Below are 18,225 nucleotides of genomic sequence, written 5' to 3'. Positions count from 1 at the left end.
CATGAAAGCAATGACTATTACTTCAAATGAGTGAGCTTGTTAGAACTTTTAATTAGAAGTTATATCATTTTTGGGACGCCTGAATGGCTCAGTCGGTTAAGCTTCTGCCTTCGGCTCAGGTCATGATCCCAGGGTCCTGTGATCCAGCCCCGCATAGGGCTCCCTGCTCAGCGGGGAACCTGCTTCCCCCTCTGCCTGCCGCTCCCCCTGCTTGTGCTCTCTAATAAATAAATCAAATCTTAAAAAAAAAAGTTTTATCATTTTTGAAGATAAAAGACACTAAAATTAAATAGTTTAAATAAATACTCAAAAGTAGACTATTCTAAAATGTTCGGCAGTTATTATTAGAAAAAATGCTAAGTCAATAAAGACTTAGCTTATTCTATAGCAGATTATGTTCAGTGATAACAGTCCTAAGAGATTTCAAAACCTCTACTGACAATTAAGATGCAAAATTATTTCAGTACTTGAAAAGAAACAGGAAAATATCTCAAAATAAGAGAACCTGGAACTTTCTCTAACAAGTTCTGACATTCTAGTAATCTGAAGAACATGCATGCAGTTTTTAGGTTATACAACATTCATTAATAATTTATGATATATAAGCAGTAACAAAGTGATGACTATTTTATCACAACAAAAAAGGAACAGTCTTTTTTCCAATATCAATCTCATTTTCAAACATTTGCCTGTGATTTTGCATTCGATCAGTTAAAAGTGATTTAATTCTATGACAGTTCCCTTTGTACACATTCCAGTTCCTTTCCAGTCATCCTAGAACAAATTTAAAACTCTGAAGCTCCAGAAGTAACTCCTCACACTCCCCCCAAATCTCAATCCCATGATCAAATTTTTTAACAGCACTAATTTACTTAACTGCTTAACTTACATGTGCTTAGGTTACTACCTAGTGAGAATAGTCCTCAGGACAAAAGCTTAGATTTTGGTAGATTTATTTTCTAATCATATCTTACACTAAAAACTTAGCAAGCAGCACAAGATACCAATGAAATGGCACTGGAAGAGTTCTGTCATACACAAAACTTATATAGTCCTACATAGTTTCCTTGACCATTTATTTAATGTATTGACTAAACATCAGACTAAACACACAGGACCTAGTAAGAACACAGATTTCAAGCAGAGAAATAAATGCATCATAGGCACCCAAACATTCAAAATCCCTAGAGTCATTTAGAGGTGCTCATCAAATTAAAATGAAACATTTTTTTAATGACTGTACTATATATGGCAGTTTTTTAGGTTTATGAAGCCCACCGTAAAGGATTTTCAGTTTAACTTTTTTAGAAGACCTGTATGAGGGAACTAAACTTTATGCAGCACATTTGACCAAAGTACCTATTCTATCTGGTGTAAATCTCACCAAAATTTCTTATGAGAATTCCATGGGAATATATCACTACGCAAAATCAAGTTGAATATATGATTCATCACATATCATTTTAATTACAATCTCTTCAGAAGCCGATATATTCAGAAAGTTGAATAGAAGCCATTCTTTTTGAGACGGTCATAAATTAGAGGTTAACAAATTATTTCTGCAAAGGGGCCATATATAAGTACTTTAGGCTTTGCAGACCAAACGTTCTTTGTTGCAACTACTCAACTCTGCTGATATGGCACAAAAGCAGCCACAGATAATACATAAAAAAAATGAGCGTGACTACATTCCAATAAAACTTTATTTATGTATACTGAAATTTGAACTCATATATATGATTTTAGTATTTCACAAAATATTACTCTTCTGATTTTTTTCCAACCATCCAAAAAATTTAAAACCATTCTTATTCTTAGCTCACCAGCTGTATAAAAAATAGTGGTGGGTCTATCTGGCCTGTGGGCCATAGTTTGCCAATCCCTGTCATAATCAGAGTTCACTGAATCAGTATCATTGTTAAATGTATTATAAATGAGTATAATCCCTCTCATGACATCACCGTAAAATAGGAAGTTACTGGCAGCATCTTAGAGACGTAAAAAGTAAGCAATGAAAACAAAATTAATTCCAAATCTTATTCATTATAATAAAAATACAAGATAGTAGACCTCCTTCACCAGATGATGAGCTATCACTGGAAGCAATCCTAAGATACATCAATCTTTGATTTCTAGTGTTTTTTATATTACTAATTCAATATTGTAAAACTGACAGAAAATATCAAAGAGTCCATTCTTGAATCGAGCATTCTATCTCACAAGAAAAGTCATAAATGCCTCAAAAAATTCTAGTATTAAAAGACATTTTTGTTTTCTTTTCCTTTTTTCAATTTTTCTTCTTGCTTGACACTCTTGCTCTTTTATTTTGTATATCATTTACTGTTATTTCGCATTATTTTAAAAATACACATTTTCAAAATCATGAAAAGGCACAGGAGAAATTCTCATCAAGTCTTTCTGAAGATTAAGCAGGCAATATAGTACAAATAATAAACTCACATTTACTACTTACAATGAGTCAGATACTGTTATTAAAAATGCTTTTACACGTGAATTCACTGCATCGTTCACATTTATCTCAGACGTAGAATGCTGTTATTCCATTTTACAGAAGAGAAAACTGAAGCACAGAGATATGAGATAACTTGCCAAGAATTACAGACCTGAGTAAATAACAGATCTAAGATCTGAACCAAAGTAGCCTGGCTCCAGAGTCTATGCTCACAACTATTGGACTATACTGCCTCCCAAATTAAAATTATCCACTTGGTACCTTATACTGAAATTAGAATGTCTCTCAAATACATATAACAAAGGCAAGCCTTCTCACACTGGGGTGTTTATTTTATATTCTTTTGGGTCCTTCTGTTTGCATCTGACTTGGTAAGCACTGAGTGGCTACTGTATTTACTAGATACCTTAAAATCAAGTACAAATACTAAATGCAGATGGAAGATGAGTAATATGGAAATTGTGAAAAATACAGTATGAAGAGGTATGAAAGAACTGGATCTGTCACTTGCTATATAAGACACAATGGGCAAGCTCTTTAATCCCTAGATCTGATCACCTTCAAAATAGAGGTATTTCTTTCAAGGGTACTATGAGGATCAATTAAGATGATACATTTGATGCACTTGATCAATGTACAACAGTTATTTTAACGAGGGAAAAAAAATGCCACAGCCCACTGTAAAAAGGGCAAGAACTTCAATGCCAAATATTATTTGATCTTATATTAGCCAAATTAAAAAGAAAAAAAAATCTTGGCAAGAACACAGAAAATCCATTTTAGCTCTGACCTTATACAGTCATGCAAAATAACAGAACACATGGCCAAAATCTTGAAAAAATAATCATGAAGCAGACCCGTGAAAAACTACTAGGTTTTACTTTTTATCTCCTTTAGCAATTTGTAAATTTTCAAGCGAATTAAATTTTCTTTTGGTTTCATTTTAGAATTTGGTTATGGATGTCTTATAATCTTGTATGAAAACACACTACAGGATAGTAACCATAACTGTACTCAAATATTTATTAAATAACTGTCAAAGTCATTGAGATAATTTCAGGAAAGATGTAGCAATTTTAGAGTACTTACAAAATTGTTAAAGCCTCGTTGAGTCTAACGTACAGTGACAGAACATCTTAATAGTGCTTAAATACTACACAATTTATCAAACATTCCACCTGTAAAGGCAAGGTACAACTTACCTGGAAGGGAAGTGGAAGGTAAAAGCAACACTACTTAATTTTACATTAATGCGCTTTTAAGTTTCAACAATGGCAAAGTAATACCTCATGAATTTGCAGTAATGAAAGATATCTCCGATTTTATTAACAACAGGGAAAGCCTACATTCTACTTGTATTTTTTTTCTATACTTTCAATCAAACCACTTGGTGCTCTCAGAACATGCAATCGTAAGGTCCTAATTCTGAAAAAAGAAATTTTTGCCACCATTCCCACCAGTTAGGGAGAAAGAAAGGAATCAAGACACTTCAAAATTATTCAAGTAAGAATTGACTTAATATACGAATTCATGATTTCACTACTGCAAGAAACAAACTGTTACATAATTAAATTTTATCTAATAAAAATTAAATTATTTCTTCAATTTTTATTAAATGCCAAAAAATAGGTCATATTACCTCACTGAGAATAATATCTCACAGCACAAAGCATTTTAAGTATAAAGTAAGAGCACTGAACATTATAAAAAGCAAAACCTACCAAGTAAAGCTATTAACTCTAAACTGGACGAAGTTACTATTTTCAAATGTTTAAATATTAATTATAACTCCCCAGGATCAATCATTTAACCAAAATATATTTTAAAAATTCTTTGAAGTACAAAAAGCTGATAAGGTCAATTTATAAGAATTCACCAAACCTAGGGTCAGCTGTATTACTTGCTTATAATTACAACTCTCTCAGGGCCTTCGAAACAGAACTAGCTACCTAATACCTGTAGTACCAGCCCAGGTAACATGAGAAAAGAACAGCTAACTAAGACTCAACAGGTGTTACGCAGTCACTGTCTTCATTCATTCATTAGTGTCTTTTAGAAAATACCAGAGATTTTATTATTCTATTTTTATAAATTGGTTGAAAGAAATCTTAAGTATAGACGTTAATGAGTACAGAGGAAGCCTTCCCAACCTCTATGAATAGTGCCATCTCCGAAGCTAATTACAATGACCTAAAGCATTTAGGACTCAAAGACTGAAAATAGAATGTATTTGGGTGTTTTTTTTAAACTGTCATTACTAAGATATTGAATAAAGGCTTAAAGTAATTTAACTACATGAGTCTTGAATATCTGCTAGCTTGGCACTTAAATTTCCAGCATTTCCATGCCTAAGAGAAACCTTACAGGGAAAAGCTACTGTTCCCAATTATTCCCATGATGCAGAATAATCTCAAAACCCCTACTGGATAATGACTGGGAGGGGGAAACTTTGGGGAACTGATCATTTTAACAGTACAATGTAATGTACTAATACTAGGCCAAGGGACTCTGCACTAATCCTCATGTCTTCTTGGTCAGTCAGGTATTCAAATCTATACTATAGAGGCTGCTCAATTTGAAGCTATCCTAAGGTATGCGTTATTTATTAACCCATATGCAATTATTTTCTATATTGTGATTAAGATTTTCCCATCTCCCGGGGCGCCTGAGTGGCTCAGTCGGTTAAGTGGCTGCCTTCAGCTCAGGTCATGATCCCAGGGTCCTGAGATCGAGCCCTGCATTAGGGTCCCTGCTCCAGCGGAGAGCCTGCTTCTCCCTCTCCGTCTCCTGGCTTGTGCTCTTTCTCTCTCTCTGTCAAATAAATGAATAAAATCTTAAAAAATATATATATATATTTTCCCATCTCCCAAATTATTACATCTAAGTAGACAATCCCATGATAAAATGACTGCTACAATGCTAAGATCAATTTATACTAGGTAAATAACCTCCTCTAATTATAACCACAGGTTAACAGTTCTGGATTTATTTGTTTTTTAAAGATTTTATTCATTTATTAGAGAGAGAGACACAGCAAGAGAGGGAGCACAAGCAGGGGGAGTGGGAGAGGGAGAAGCAGGCTTCCCGCTGAACAGGGAGCCTAACGTAGGCCTCATCCCAGGACCCTGGGACCATGACCTGAGACAAAGGCAGACGCTTAACGACTGAAGCCACCCAGGCGCCCCAACAGCTCTGTATTTAAATGAGTAAAAGTTTCTAGGTAAAGGCCACAAAACCATGCTCTTAACATTACATCCCATTCAAAATTTTCATGGTGACTTGAATAATATTAAAGAACAGGTCTGCTTATCAAAGCTGAATGTAACCAGCAGATAAGTACATAATAATACATACAGCAGATAATAACATAATCAATGTTCAAAATTATCATTAGGATAAAGTAATATGCCAAAAACTAAATAAAGTTAAAAGAGGTAAGTCTGCATTCAGGTTTAAGAGATAATTTCCACTAGTTCAAGGTGAAGAACTGGTTTGGCAGCAGTTCATTTGAGAAATTAATCTTTAGGTATATATAAGCTCACAAACAGGCAAAAGAATGACAAGGCAGCTATAAAAAGTAATGGAATTTGAGGTTACAGGCAGGAAAAAATGCATCCAAAACAAATGTCCTAAGGATAGTCATGTGGAAATCATGGAACAAACTGAAGGAACAGGAGGTGTTAAGCCTTGAGAAGATGAAAAGGAAACATCCTGGCTGTCTGCAAATATTTGAGATATTATCATGGGTATGAAAGAAGAGACATGTCCCACGTCAGTGTTTCTCAAACTATCTGTGGTAAAGGAATTTTTTTTTTCTAATCACTGCAGACACTTTTATAAAACACAGTAACAATATCAGGACTATAAAAAATTGCTATAAAAGATGTCTAAATGTTTAGTCTGTTCCTATACTTAATTCATTATGAATAGGTAAACAGTCATGGACCCCCACCTTAAGCAGCTTTATTCCATTGGTACCAGAAAAAAGAAGTAAATTGAAGGGAACCATTTTATGGGGAGTTAAATTTCAGCTTGAATTCCTAGTAAGTAGGTGTGCCAACATTGGAAGGGCACTTTCAAAGAAAGAATACTTTATCTGTCAGATAATCTGTAAAATGGACTCCTGCACTGGAAAGGTGATTGGATTAAGTCATTGTAGACTCTACCCTCTAAGCTTCTGTGAGGCCAATCAGAAGTAAACACACACACAAAACCCCTAAAGTAGATGATAAAAAGTAATCAAGGCATACTACAAAAATCAGCCGTGAGGTATTAGGTAGAACAGACCGGAAAAAAGAAAAAGACTAGGAAAATGACAAAACACTCTTAAGTCATAATTAAGAAACCTTAAATATGTGAGAATTATTAATAGAGGCCACTATTTTCTGCTTAAACTCATTATTGACTACATAAATACACCCTGAAGTTGCCTATTCAAAGTTTAAAACAGTCCTCACTATTCAAAAGCACACAACAAAGATCTTTGTTTTTAAAAAATAAAAAAAGAAACCCTGAGGAACACCACTGCCATCTTAAACTCTCACGTCTTGAGTGACCCTCAACCATCATGGTTTAGTCAGTCTGTGGACCTATCCTGACGTAAAGCTAACCACACTACTACAGTCTTCGCTCCTAGTTAAGTCAATCACCTTCTGATTAAACCAGCAGGTTTATGGAAATCCATACCCTCCCATACTAATTCTTGAAAAATAGCAATTTCAGACTCATAACCATGCATTTTAAATAGGTGCAAAGTACTCAGCCAAACGCTACTGCTGTTGCCTCCTTTCTGTACTCCCTCAGCCCTCCTCCAAATCCACCCTCCATAAAAGTTGACCTACTGCCCACCAACTACATCAACTTCTTATTGATGCCTCCTAGGTACAGAGGCTACACAGTAGTATCTTGTAACAATCAAAGGTGGCCCCTTAATCAGATATCTTCACTAATTACCACAGGCACATACATTATTCCACATTATTCCTTGAAACTTTAAATGGATGGTCCCAGGAGAAAGACTCCTGTTAACGCACTTTACACAGTAGCATTCGAGAAATTTTTTTTCACATCTAATTTGTTGCACTATTTTCCTCATTTCTGATCTAAAACACCACTGATAATGACTCATTTTCTAAGAAGAACAAGTATCAACAGTGACATCAATAAATTAAGATACAAAACAATGAAAGCAAAGCTGTTATAGAGAGGGCACAACAAAACACACAAAAATAATAGCAGGTAAGTTAAAGTGACAGAAAAAGAAAATTTAGCCCTCAACATTAAGGAGTTTTTTAAATCACAGGAAGAAAACACATCCACATAGTAAAAATCACCATATACTTGCCAGTTGTCTTTTAAATTCAGAAACAAAATCTATCATAGACTCCCATTTAAACATGAGTACTTAGACTGGTACTTTGAAATTCTCCTGGAAATGTTAAGAAATCACCTGCAATGAGCCCTTTTCCATAAGTTCTTTCAGTGGCATGAAGACTTTAAAAATTTTTAAGTATGAGCTCCAAAATAAATTCTCAATTCTGAGAAATATTTGAAAATCACCTGTTTTGTCTCTCAGTATTCTGAAGCTCCCTGTGGTCCCTTTTCAGGTGTTTGGTCAAAGATGTAAAGTATTCTTTTAAAAGATTCTGGAAAGGTTGTTGTTTCTCTGGACTAATTATCTCACTAGGAGGAAAACTCAAATTAAACTTCTCTGCAGCACTCTTCACTTTCCGCGGCACAAGTCCAGCAATATCATCTCCGCAATGTCGACAGAAACTAATCACCACGGAAACATGAGTATGGGATTCCCGATCAGCATTAATAATATTTTTTAGCTGTTCATAGATTAAGGAAAGACCTTCCTTGTCAGTGAAAATCCCAACTATTGTCAATTCTGCAATGAAACGCAAATCAGTTCTTAACTTGGTAATGTTAGGGGTTTTCTCTTCTTTCCTCGCTTCAAAATGTTTTTTCCAAACCTGAAGAAGTGATGGAGCAAAGTCGGCATAACGCTGGTGAAAGAGAGAGCACAAGTGCACAGCACAGTTCACATCAGATATTTTTAGCTTTGCTTCCACAATAGAAGCTACAGCTTCTGCAATGTATTTGCTTAAATTTAGGCCATTAAAATCATGGGACAAGGAGTCTCTCTGTTGTTCTGTAATAGTTTTTAGTTTCTTGACAAAAGCAGTATTTTTCTTCAAACTTGAGTCTAGGCGGCTAAAGAAATTTTCCTCTGGCCGGCTGTCTGGAGCATTTTGGTTTTTGCTACGAAGTTCCTTCCTTAACTGATGTCGTTCCCAGGCTTCCTGATGAAGCTGAAGGGATTCCTCTTTCTCTCTATATAAAAAACAAACAAGTAAATAAAATACCTTGTATATTTTGAAGAATCACTGACAAATTTCATAAAAGTGAAAGACAATGAAAACATAATCATATAAGCATCAGCATCCCAAAGAAATGAAACAAGCAAAAAACCTTTTCCTACTTTTTTTAAAATATTTTTTTCAACTCACGGCCTGTGATCAAGACCTGACCAGGAGTTGGACACTTAACCGACTGAGCCATCCAGGTACCCTTACTTTAAGATTTTGTTTTTAAGCAATCTCTGCACCCACATGGGACTCAAACTCACAACCCTGAGATGAAAAGTTGCACGCGATACCGACCGAGCCAGCCAGGCACCCCTTTTCCAACTTCTAAAGACATTTTATTAATGACTTAAGACAATGAAAACCCGGTATACTGAAAATACGAAATGTGGCAGAGTGGATGATTCTGAATAACTAGAGCAAAAATCATTCTGTCAACTAGCAAACTAAATGGATAAAACACTTTTGTCAATTCTACCTCAATAAAGCTGCAAAAGTAAATGGATTAAACACAATGTGTAATATGAAAAATATAAAATAATATAAAATAGGATATAAGACCTAAAACAGATAAAAGCATTGGGAATATAGAAAAAAAAAATGTCCACAAAGAATACTTTAAAGAACAGTGTTTATAAAAAGAATGCAATAAAAATGTTTTGATATTTAAGTACTTTTCCATACTTCAGGTTTAACCAAACCTCTAATAAAGCACCTTTCTCAGTTTGGGTCTTAAAATTCAAGTGTAATTAAGAAAATCTGGAAAGGAACTAGAAGATAACTGTAAGATAAAACTCCTTTAATAAAAGGTTAACAGTTTATCCTGAAAAAAAAATTAAAAGATGGAATATGAAGGAAGTGCCTCCCAAAATTTTAAAGAAAGAAAAACTTATATACGTACAAAAATAAGGGTTAACAAAATAAATAAATAAATAAAAGTATTCTGGGGGGCTGAACTTTAAAAAAAAAAAAAGATGGGGGCGCCTGGGTGGCTCAGTTGGTTAAGCGATTGCCTTCAGCTCAGGTCATGATCCTGGAGTCCCAGGATCGAGTCCCGCATCGGGCTCCCTGCTCGGCAGGGAGTCTGCTTCTCCCTCTGACCTTCTTCTCTCTCATGCTCTCTATCTCTCATTCTCTCTCTCTCAAATAAATAAATAAAATCTTTAAAAAAAAAAAGATGGAACATGTTTAAATTGCAAAAGTAGTAAAATAACTTGAGCAGGAGCAGGAAGGTAGGGACAATCTTGACTTTGAGGCTTCTGAGATACCAAAATATGTAACTTTAAAAATATAAATTTCTAAAAAACAAATTTTCATCTTTCAGAGATAACCATCCCTGAGCTACCCTTCTATGATTTTTCAACTAAAAGCCACAATAAGTTAACACGGAACACAGACATGTGAATATCCCTTGGAAGTCTCCCAGCCGCACACAAATAAAGGATTAGCAGTGAGAGCACACTTTAAGAAAGAATAACTCATTATGTATATTCTTTAAATAAGTCCATTTTCATCTGCAATAAAAACAGTTTAAGATACATAAATGAAATATTTACCATTGAAATAATGAAGCTTTAAAGTACTCCAGGGGAAAAAAGTGGGGTAGATAGGGCGGTGTGGGGCTTGGGAGGACTGGTTTGTTATTCTTTTGTTTTTTGCATATGTTTGAATTTTTCCCATTAAGTTGGGAGTCTGATGGTTTGGGTTTTTGTTTGTTTGTCTGTGGTTTGTTTGGGTTTTTCTTGTTCTTTCTGTACTAGGGTAGAGGGAGGAACAAAAGTAACAGTGAAATTGAATATCCTTGTGAATATTTTAAAATTAATTTGAATACATTTTTAGCACAATAAACTTAAAAGTTTAATTTCAACATGTAATTAATATAAAATAATCAGTGAAATACATTATGTTCTTTTTTTCATAAGTCTTAAAATGCAGTGTTCTTTTTACATTCACATTTAACAGCAATCTCATTTTGTACCTGCCTCCTTCTGTGTGGTCCACAGCTTCTTGTGAATTTTTTTTTTAAAGTAAAATATAAGCAAGAAACTCTCAAGAATCATGGCTCTGAATATTCCCAAACTGGCCTCTACTATTGCCTTCCAAACCTAAGGCTCCAGTACCTCTCTAAAAACAGAAGGGCTAAAGAACTTTGGTAGGCGAGTAGGTGGTTGAGCTGTTCTAGAGATCCATGAAAATTCATGTTCGCAAAGTTTTTTAAATCACATATATATGGAGAGAAGAGCCCATGCTACTCAACAGTTGTCACTCGTGCTACATCCTAGTAGATTTCCTGAGGACTACCTTGTTTTTCGCCAGGTCATTATACTACTTATATAGATTTACAAGGTTAAAAATAGATTTCTTTTCTTTCTTTTTTAAAGATTTTATTTCAGAAAGAGAGAGGGCACACGCCTGTGCATGAGCACAAGCATGAACAGGGGGAGGAACAGAGGGAGAAGCAGACACCCTGCTGAGCAGGAAGCCAGACATGGGGCTTGATCCAAGGACCCTGGGACCATGACCTGAGCCAAATGCAGACGCCTAACCAACTGAGCCACCCAGGGACCCCTAAAAATAGATTTAGATGAAAATAAGAATGGGAGGCATTATAGAATTCTTTTTAAGGACAAATTTTTAAAGTTGGCTAGGTTCAAAAAACCCAGCCACTCCACTGTTTATTGTAACCTCTTCAAATTTCATTTTATTAATCTGTCAAATGAGGATTATTAGGACTGCCTTTAGGATATGTGCTGATACGTTTTGTAGTGCCTAGCACATATTAAGAATTCAGCAAATAATAGCCATTAAGAACTAAAGACTTTCAACTTAAAACCGAGGCCATGAAAAAAAAAGCTTTTTAAAAAAATCAAAAACAGGGCGCCTGGGTGGCTCAGTTGGTTGAGCGACTGCCTTCGGCTCAGGTCATGATCCTGGAGTCCCGGGATCGAGTCCCGCATCGGGCTCCCTGCTCAGCGGGGAGTCTGCTTCTCCCTCTGACCCTCCCCCCCATGCCCTCTCTCCCTCATTCTCTCAAATAAATAAAATCTTTAAAATAAATAAATAAATAAAAATCAAAAAATCAAAAACCATCCAGATTACCCTACACCCAAAAAAAACGTATTAAAGATACCTTTATTATTTAATTATGAATTAATTTAATTACGTTTAAAATGAGCAATTAAAGCATCATAAGCATGCCTCTAGTCACTGAAAATAACAGAACGAGTAACTGAAGACACTCTCGTTGAAGTGCACCCCAGAAGTCTGAATCCAAACAATCACTGCTTTCCTAATATTACAATCTTCCCATTCCTTCATATCAATAATAAATGTTCTTACTTCAACTGGGCAGCTTCTTCTTCTTGCTGACGTTTTGCCTGCTCTTCTTGCTTCTTTTTCTCTTCCTCTTCATGTTTCTTTTTTTCTTCTTCCTCTTTTTTCTTTAATTCTTCCTCTGCCTTCACCTTTTCTTCTTCTTTTTTCTTTCGTTCCTTGTCTTCTTTTTTTCTCTTATCTTCTTCCAGTTTCTTCTTTTTATCTTCAGGGACCTTAATAACCTCCTTCTTGGCAGTAAGCTTGATCTCATCTTTTGGTTTCTCCCTGCTGCTCACTGGCCGCCTTTCACCACAGTCTTTTTCCTTGTTGTTTAGTAAAGTTTCTTTTTCTTCCATACTTGCTGGCTTTTTACGCTCAGCTGGCATTATGTTACCCAGAACAATCTGTAAGAATAAAAGAACGTCAGTATTCTTTGTAGTATTGTAAATGCAGTGACTTTTAGATGTGAAACTGTTTTTTAAACAGAACACATTAATGCAATTGTTGTGGAAGATTAAATAAATGCATGCAAAATAAACACTATTTCTGTGATAAAATAATTTCTTGGTCACATTCCACATTCTATCATTATTGGGTTATGCCTCACCTAAGTACTTTTTTACTTTTTACTAAGGAAAAACTGAAACATAAACAAAAGTAGAGAGCACAATATAACCAACCTCCATACTCACTGCCCAAATTCAACCATTATCAACTACAAAACGTAACATTCAATCATAAATACTTCAGTATGTATCTGAGAATATTTTCAATCGGTTTTAATCCCAACATTTCACATCCGTTAGGAGATGCTGGTGACATATTTCACACAACATGGAACAGAAGTTTTTAAGTTGGAACATAAACGAGCTCTTGCCTCCTATAAATGAACTAACAAAATAGACAACAGAAGATGGATTTCACATTATCATTTTTTTTAAAGATTTTATTTATTTATTCATGAGAGACAGAGAGAGAGAGAGAGAGAGAGAGAGAAGCAGAGGGAGAAGCAGGCTCCCAAGGAGCAGGGAGCTCGATGCGGGACTCAAACCCAGGACCCTGGGATCATGACCTGAGCCGAAGGCAGACGCTTAACCATCTGAGCCACCCAGGCGCCCTTCACATTATCATTCTAACCTTATCAAACTTTCAAATCAGAAACCATCAACTATCTCAAATTATACTAGATTTTTAATCTTTCCATTAGTATCAGTCAAAATTAATCTATAAATAAACATAATGATGATTACAACATCTGTATATTGTCTCTATCTGCCAATACAGTAGCCACAAGATCAGGACTTCTCAGCCTTAGCACTATTACCATTTCGGGCAAAATAACTCTTTGGGGGTTTTGGGTGGGGAGGTAGTAACACTATTTTGTGCATTATACATTTAACAGCATCCCTGCCTTCTCTATTAAGGAGGTGCCAGCAGTATCTCCCCAGTTTTGACAACGAAAAACTACTCCAGACATTGCCAAATGTTGCTTGAGGACAAAATCACCACCAGCTGAAAAACACTGCACTAGCCACATGAGGCTACTTACATGAAAATTAATTAAATACATGAAAATTAATTAAAGAGTTTGAAATTTTGTTCTTCAGTCACTACCCATATTTCAAGTGCTCAATTCCAAAAGACTAGTGGCTACCACAACAGACAGTGCACAGAATATTTTAATTGTCACAGAAAGTTCTACTGGATAACACTCGTCTATAGTACAGGCTCTATACAGTTAACTGGAAATAAACTGGAACAAAAAACTGTATTTCCCAGCAAAATTCAGCATTTTTTCTTTCCTAAAAATAAAACTCTCTTAGAACTAGTGTTCTAATATAATTTCTTTTATGGGTAGTGCTTCATGTTTTAAGTCCTAAATCTGAAAATTGTATATGAGAAAATCAAAATACTTTCTATTTAAGAAATACAGAATTAAATTATTTAAACTTCCTAATTTTTTATTAAAAGCTAAAAATATACACCGTATTCTTAATAATTTTCAAATACAGATTTTAAGTTACAGCAATAAAAACTACATTAGCACACAAAACATTTGCAATAATAAATATTTTATAAACACAATGCATTTATGTCAGCACTCCAATAAAATGTTATCACAGAAAGAAAACCTAGGCCAATAGAAGCACTTTAAGTAATTTTTGGAGGCACAAGCAACACTCTATCTTCTCTCAACCACCTTTTCCTTTCTCTTTTTCTCTTTTACTCTGATTCTCCTCCAGGTTCACATTCTATGCATTTAATTTTTTTAAGATTTTATTTATTTATTTAAGAGAGAAAGACAAAGATAGCAAGAGAGCGAGCGAGAGAGAGAGAGAGAGAGAGAGAGAGAGAATAAGCAGGGAGGAGAGGGAGAAGCAGGCTCCCCGCTGAGGAGGGAGCCCGTTGCAGGGCTTTATCCCAGGACCCTGGGATCAAGACCTGAGCCAAAGGCAGACACTTACCCGCTTAACCGACTGAGCCACCCAGGCACCCCTACAATCTATGCATTTATTTTAACAGTGACACCCAAAGGCTTCAGTTAACCTCAATAGTGGAACTCAAGAAAAAAAGCTGCTAATCCTGTTTAAGCAATCATTAAAACACGAAAGGGCAGAACTACTTATTTGCGTGGCAAGGCAGTGTTAACATTTATGTTATCTGGGAAGCGTAGCAGCTTCAAATACCCACCTTTAATGTGAAAAAACCATGCCCTAAAGCAAGCAAACTTTTAAAAAGAAAATACTCATAGCTACCACTCACTGGCCCCACAGTAAACATCTTACATACATTATCTCATCTAATACTAAAATCTTTATGAGGTGGGTATTATTTTCCCTATTTTATAAATGAGTAAACTGAGACTTGACCAAGTAACTTGACCAAGGCCTCCACAGCTGGTGACAGAGCTGGAATTTGAACCCATACTCTCAACTAAAATCATTAAGAACCTTGAGAGTACCAAACTGTGAGGTGGAAGACTTGATTATAGATACTGACAAATCATAGAATTATGTATCTGAATAGAAAGAGTCCCTGATAATGGCTAAGCAGTTTTTATATCACTTTTTTAACTTTTGGCAGACACTAGCTAAAACATACAGGGATAAGATAATTCCTAACGTAACAATACGATCTTACTTAGGGATATTTGTCATTATGCACAAAAAAATAATACTCTTTATATAGAGAGCTGGTATTTTCTGAAGTGAAGTTTATCAACAAGCAACACTTCAATGATACAAGGAACTACAGACAGTAAGAATAGCCTAAAAATTTACAAGTAATGTCTCATTTATGAAGGTAATTTTAAGTTCTATAAAAACATTAAATTCACTTGGAATCTTACAAATTCATAAAGGATCATGTATTAGCTTAACAGAGTCTCCTAAACTTTTGTGACTCTCTACAGCATTCATTTATTCAATAAATGTTTAAGTGCTTACTGTATCAAACTGTAGTAGGCACTCATGAATTGATCCTGCTCTAAAACATAAAAAAACAGATTCTCAATAAGACTCTTAAATCATGGTACTGATACATTCTTTGAATCACTTCATCCTTGTATTAAAAACATACCCAAAGTACACTTCAAACTAAATTTCAGGGAACAAAAAATATGAGATATGTAAAGACCAGCAATGCAACATGTGAAAACAATATAGGCTTTGAAGTCAGACTTTAAGTTTGCATCCCAACTCTGCAACCTGCTAGCTATGGGAACCGGGCAACTTAACTCTGAGTCTAATCATTGACAAAATGGAGGTACTGCTACCTCTCCTACAGAATTCTTAATCTACTAACATAGAAGGTAGTATCAAGAAGGCATTCAATAAACGTTTATTCTTTCACACGAAACACTGAAAAGTTCATTGGAAGATGAGATTTTTTTTAGAATCAGGACTACTAGACTTTACTCCAATTCTCAATTTTTACAATGACAGGGCAGCAGAGGAGTGACCTGCCCGATTACACTAGTTTAATGGCTGGGTCAAGGCTCACTGTCCAGTTCTCTTCTCCACTATATACCCTGACTGAAGATTTTAAAAGCCAAACAAAATATACAAACAACCTAATTTGGATCCACATGCATTTGTACTGTCAATTAAACTGTATTTAGTGAAATGCTAAAATTTCTTTGAAATATTTTGATAGTCCATGCTTTTAATAAACAGCCAAATATTTTACCGAACTATTTCAAAAACTTTTTCAAGTAAAAACTAGAATTTTAAATAGATTTCATCTCAAAATAATCAAGATAAATATTAGTGATCTTTTTATTGGAATATCATTAGTTCTTACAAATTACTGATACAATTACAGCCAGTCCTTAAAAGGAAGCCATGTTTTAAAACCTTACCTTCCTAGCTTCCCAAGTAGTGCCCTGGCCCTTGGGCTGTATATTTTATTTGGTTTTCTAAATATATTCTGAATGTCCAAAAGAAAGTTAAACTACTTCATGAGCAAAGACAGGTACCAATGGAGTGTACCGGAGAACAGAGTGCAGAGTAAGGGTGTTTCCCTTTTAAAGATAGTCCTCTAGCAAAGTACCATATGGACTATGTATGAAATCACAATCAGACTGCTCTGAAAATACTCAAGAGGAACACAATGCTGTTTTACCTTTTAATTCTGTGTTATTCAAAATGACCTAAGGGCAGAACCGCACGGGGGCTTTAGAGATCTCCCAGTCTGTGGCTTTATAAAAAGTCCTTAATACCAAAGACTCGTTCAAAGTTTTTACAAATTTCACCAGAGTTCAAAACTGGTTTTCTTGATGAGTCGCACAGTTTTTAATAAACACCTAAAAACTACGATAAATGATAAGGGTGAGTGACAGTTTTACTTTGGTCTGATGCATCATTATATACAGCTTCTAAAAAAGCAGGAGAGCTGATGGTGCGGTTCGGTGTGTACCCCCCAAATCGTAAGCTGTCTCTGCCTGGCCAACCTGACGACCAAATACCGTGTGATGACGATCTCAGTTCAAAAGTACCAACGAGAGTAAATACTAGGGAGCCCTGGGATGAAGGCAGAGCGAAGAACCCTCAGCCTATGTGACTAAAAAGAAGTAAACCAAATAACCCCTGCCCACCATTCCCCAACACCGAAACCCCTTCCCCTCCACACACATCTCCCACAAACCCCTGCTCCTGCTGCACATTCCCATACCCCACACGCTTCCCCGCCACAACTCCCCTTCCTACGGGTACCCACGGTCACCTTCGCAGACCATCCTTGCCCCAACCCCAACTTCTCACCCCACACTCCCTCACCACCCGAGACCGGGACTCTCCGGCTGGTCTCCCTACTCTACATCCTCCCACACACGCACCCTCCCCACTTCCTCGCCCTCGCTTCCCTCCCGGCTCCCGAAGAGCTTTCCCCAACCTCCCCTCGCTCTACTCCACACCCCCAAACACCTTCACCCCGCCACAGCAGGCTGCCCGCCTTCAGCCCCGAGGCCCAGCCCGGGCATGTGGGGCAGACACCCCCTCGACCGCCCCTCATGTGTGCCCCGGGCCGGGGGCGCCCGCGTTCATGGGCGCCTCGGGGAGAGGGGTCTGAGGAGGACGACGCCGGAGCTGCGGTCCGTCTAGTGCTCGCCGCCCCCGGAGCGCTGAGGTGCGGAGTCGGCTCTTGGGTCCCTCAGGGAGTAGGAGTCCAGGCCGGTGCCCCCCAGCCCCGCTTCCTCCCGATCGTTGGAGCGGAGGGGAAGGAGGTTCCCCGGGACTCACCTCGAGCCTGTTGTCAACATTAGCCCCGGGTTTCCCAGCACCAACTCCAGCGCTCGGGCTCTCCCCTCCCCTCCCCCCACCTATCTCGCAGCCGAGGGCCCGCCTTCCCTCAGCTCCCCCTCCTCCCTCCGCCCGCCGGCCCTCCCGCCCGCCACTCACCAGCGCGGCCAGGCTGCGAGTGGGGGCGGGGCGGAGGGAGGAGGAAAGGAAAAAGCTGTTCGCACGCATGCCTGATCGAAAACTGTCCGGGTCTCCGTTCCCCCGGCATATCGATGCCCTTAGCTAAACCATGGAGTGACGGATCGCGAGCAAAGGCTCAGACAGGTGC

The 18,225-nt window shown here is 37.0% G+C and overlaps 1 protein-coding gene across 2 annotated transcripts in view; it reads right to left on the bottom strand.

Moving 5' to 3' along the window:
• Window positions 1-17,962, bottom strand: part of UPF2 (UPF2 regulator of nonsense mediated mRNA decay) — a 107,028-nt gene extending 89,066 nt beyond the window's left edge. For both annotated transcript variants that reach the window (XM_028114686.2, XM_028114688.2), the window contains exons 1-3: window positions 17,898-17,962; window positions 12,184-12,563; window positions 8,033-8,812 (exon numbers count right to left, since the gene is read on the bottom strand). In XM_028114686.2, the coding sequence (XP_027970487.1) occupies window positions 8,033-8,812; window positions 12,184-12,545 (1,142 nt within the window). In that variant the 5' untranslated portion in view covers window positions 12,546-12,563; window positions 17,898-17,962. The remainder of the gene's footprint in view (window positions 1-8,032; window positions 8,813-12,183; window positions 12,564-17,897) is intronic.
• Between the last annotated feature and the right edge of the window lie 263 nt (window positions 17,963-18,225).

The sequence above is a fragment of the Eumetopias jubatus genome, unplaced genomic scaffold, assembly GCF_037043125.1.
Source record: "Eumetopias jubatus isolate StellerSeaLion01/CBP00866 unplaced genomic scaffold, mEumJub1_p1.0 scaffold_8, whole genome shotgun sequence".
Classification (NCBI taxonomy): Eukaryota; Metazoa; Chordata; class Mammalia; order Carnivora; family Otariidae; genus Eumetopias; species Eumetopias jubatus.
The sequence above is the reverse complement of the archived record's forward strand: the minus strand, read 5'-3'. Positions and strand labels throughout refer to the sequence as shown.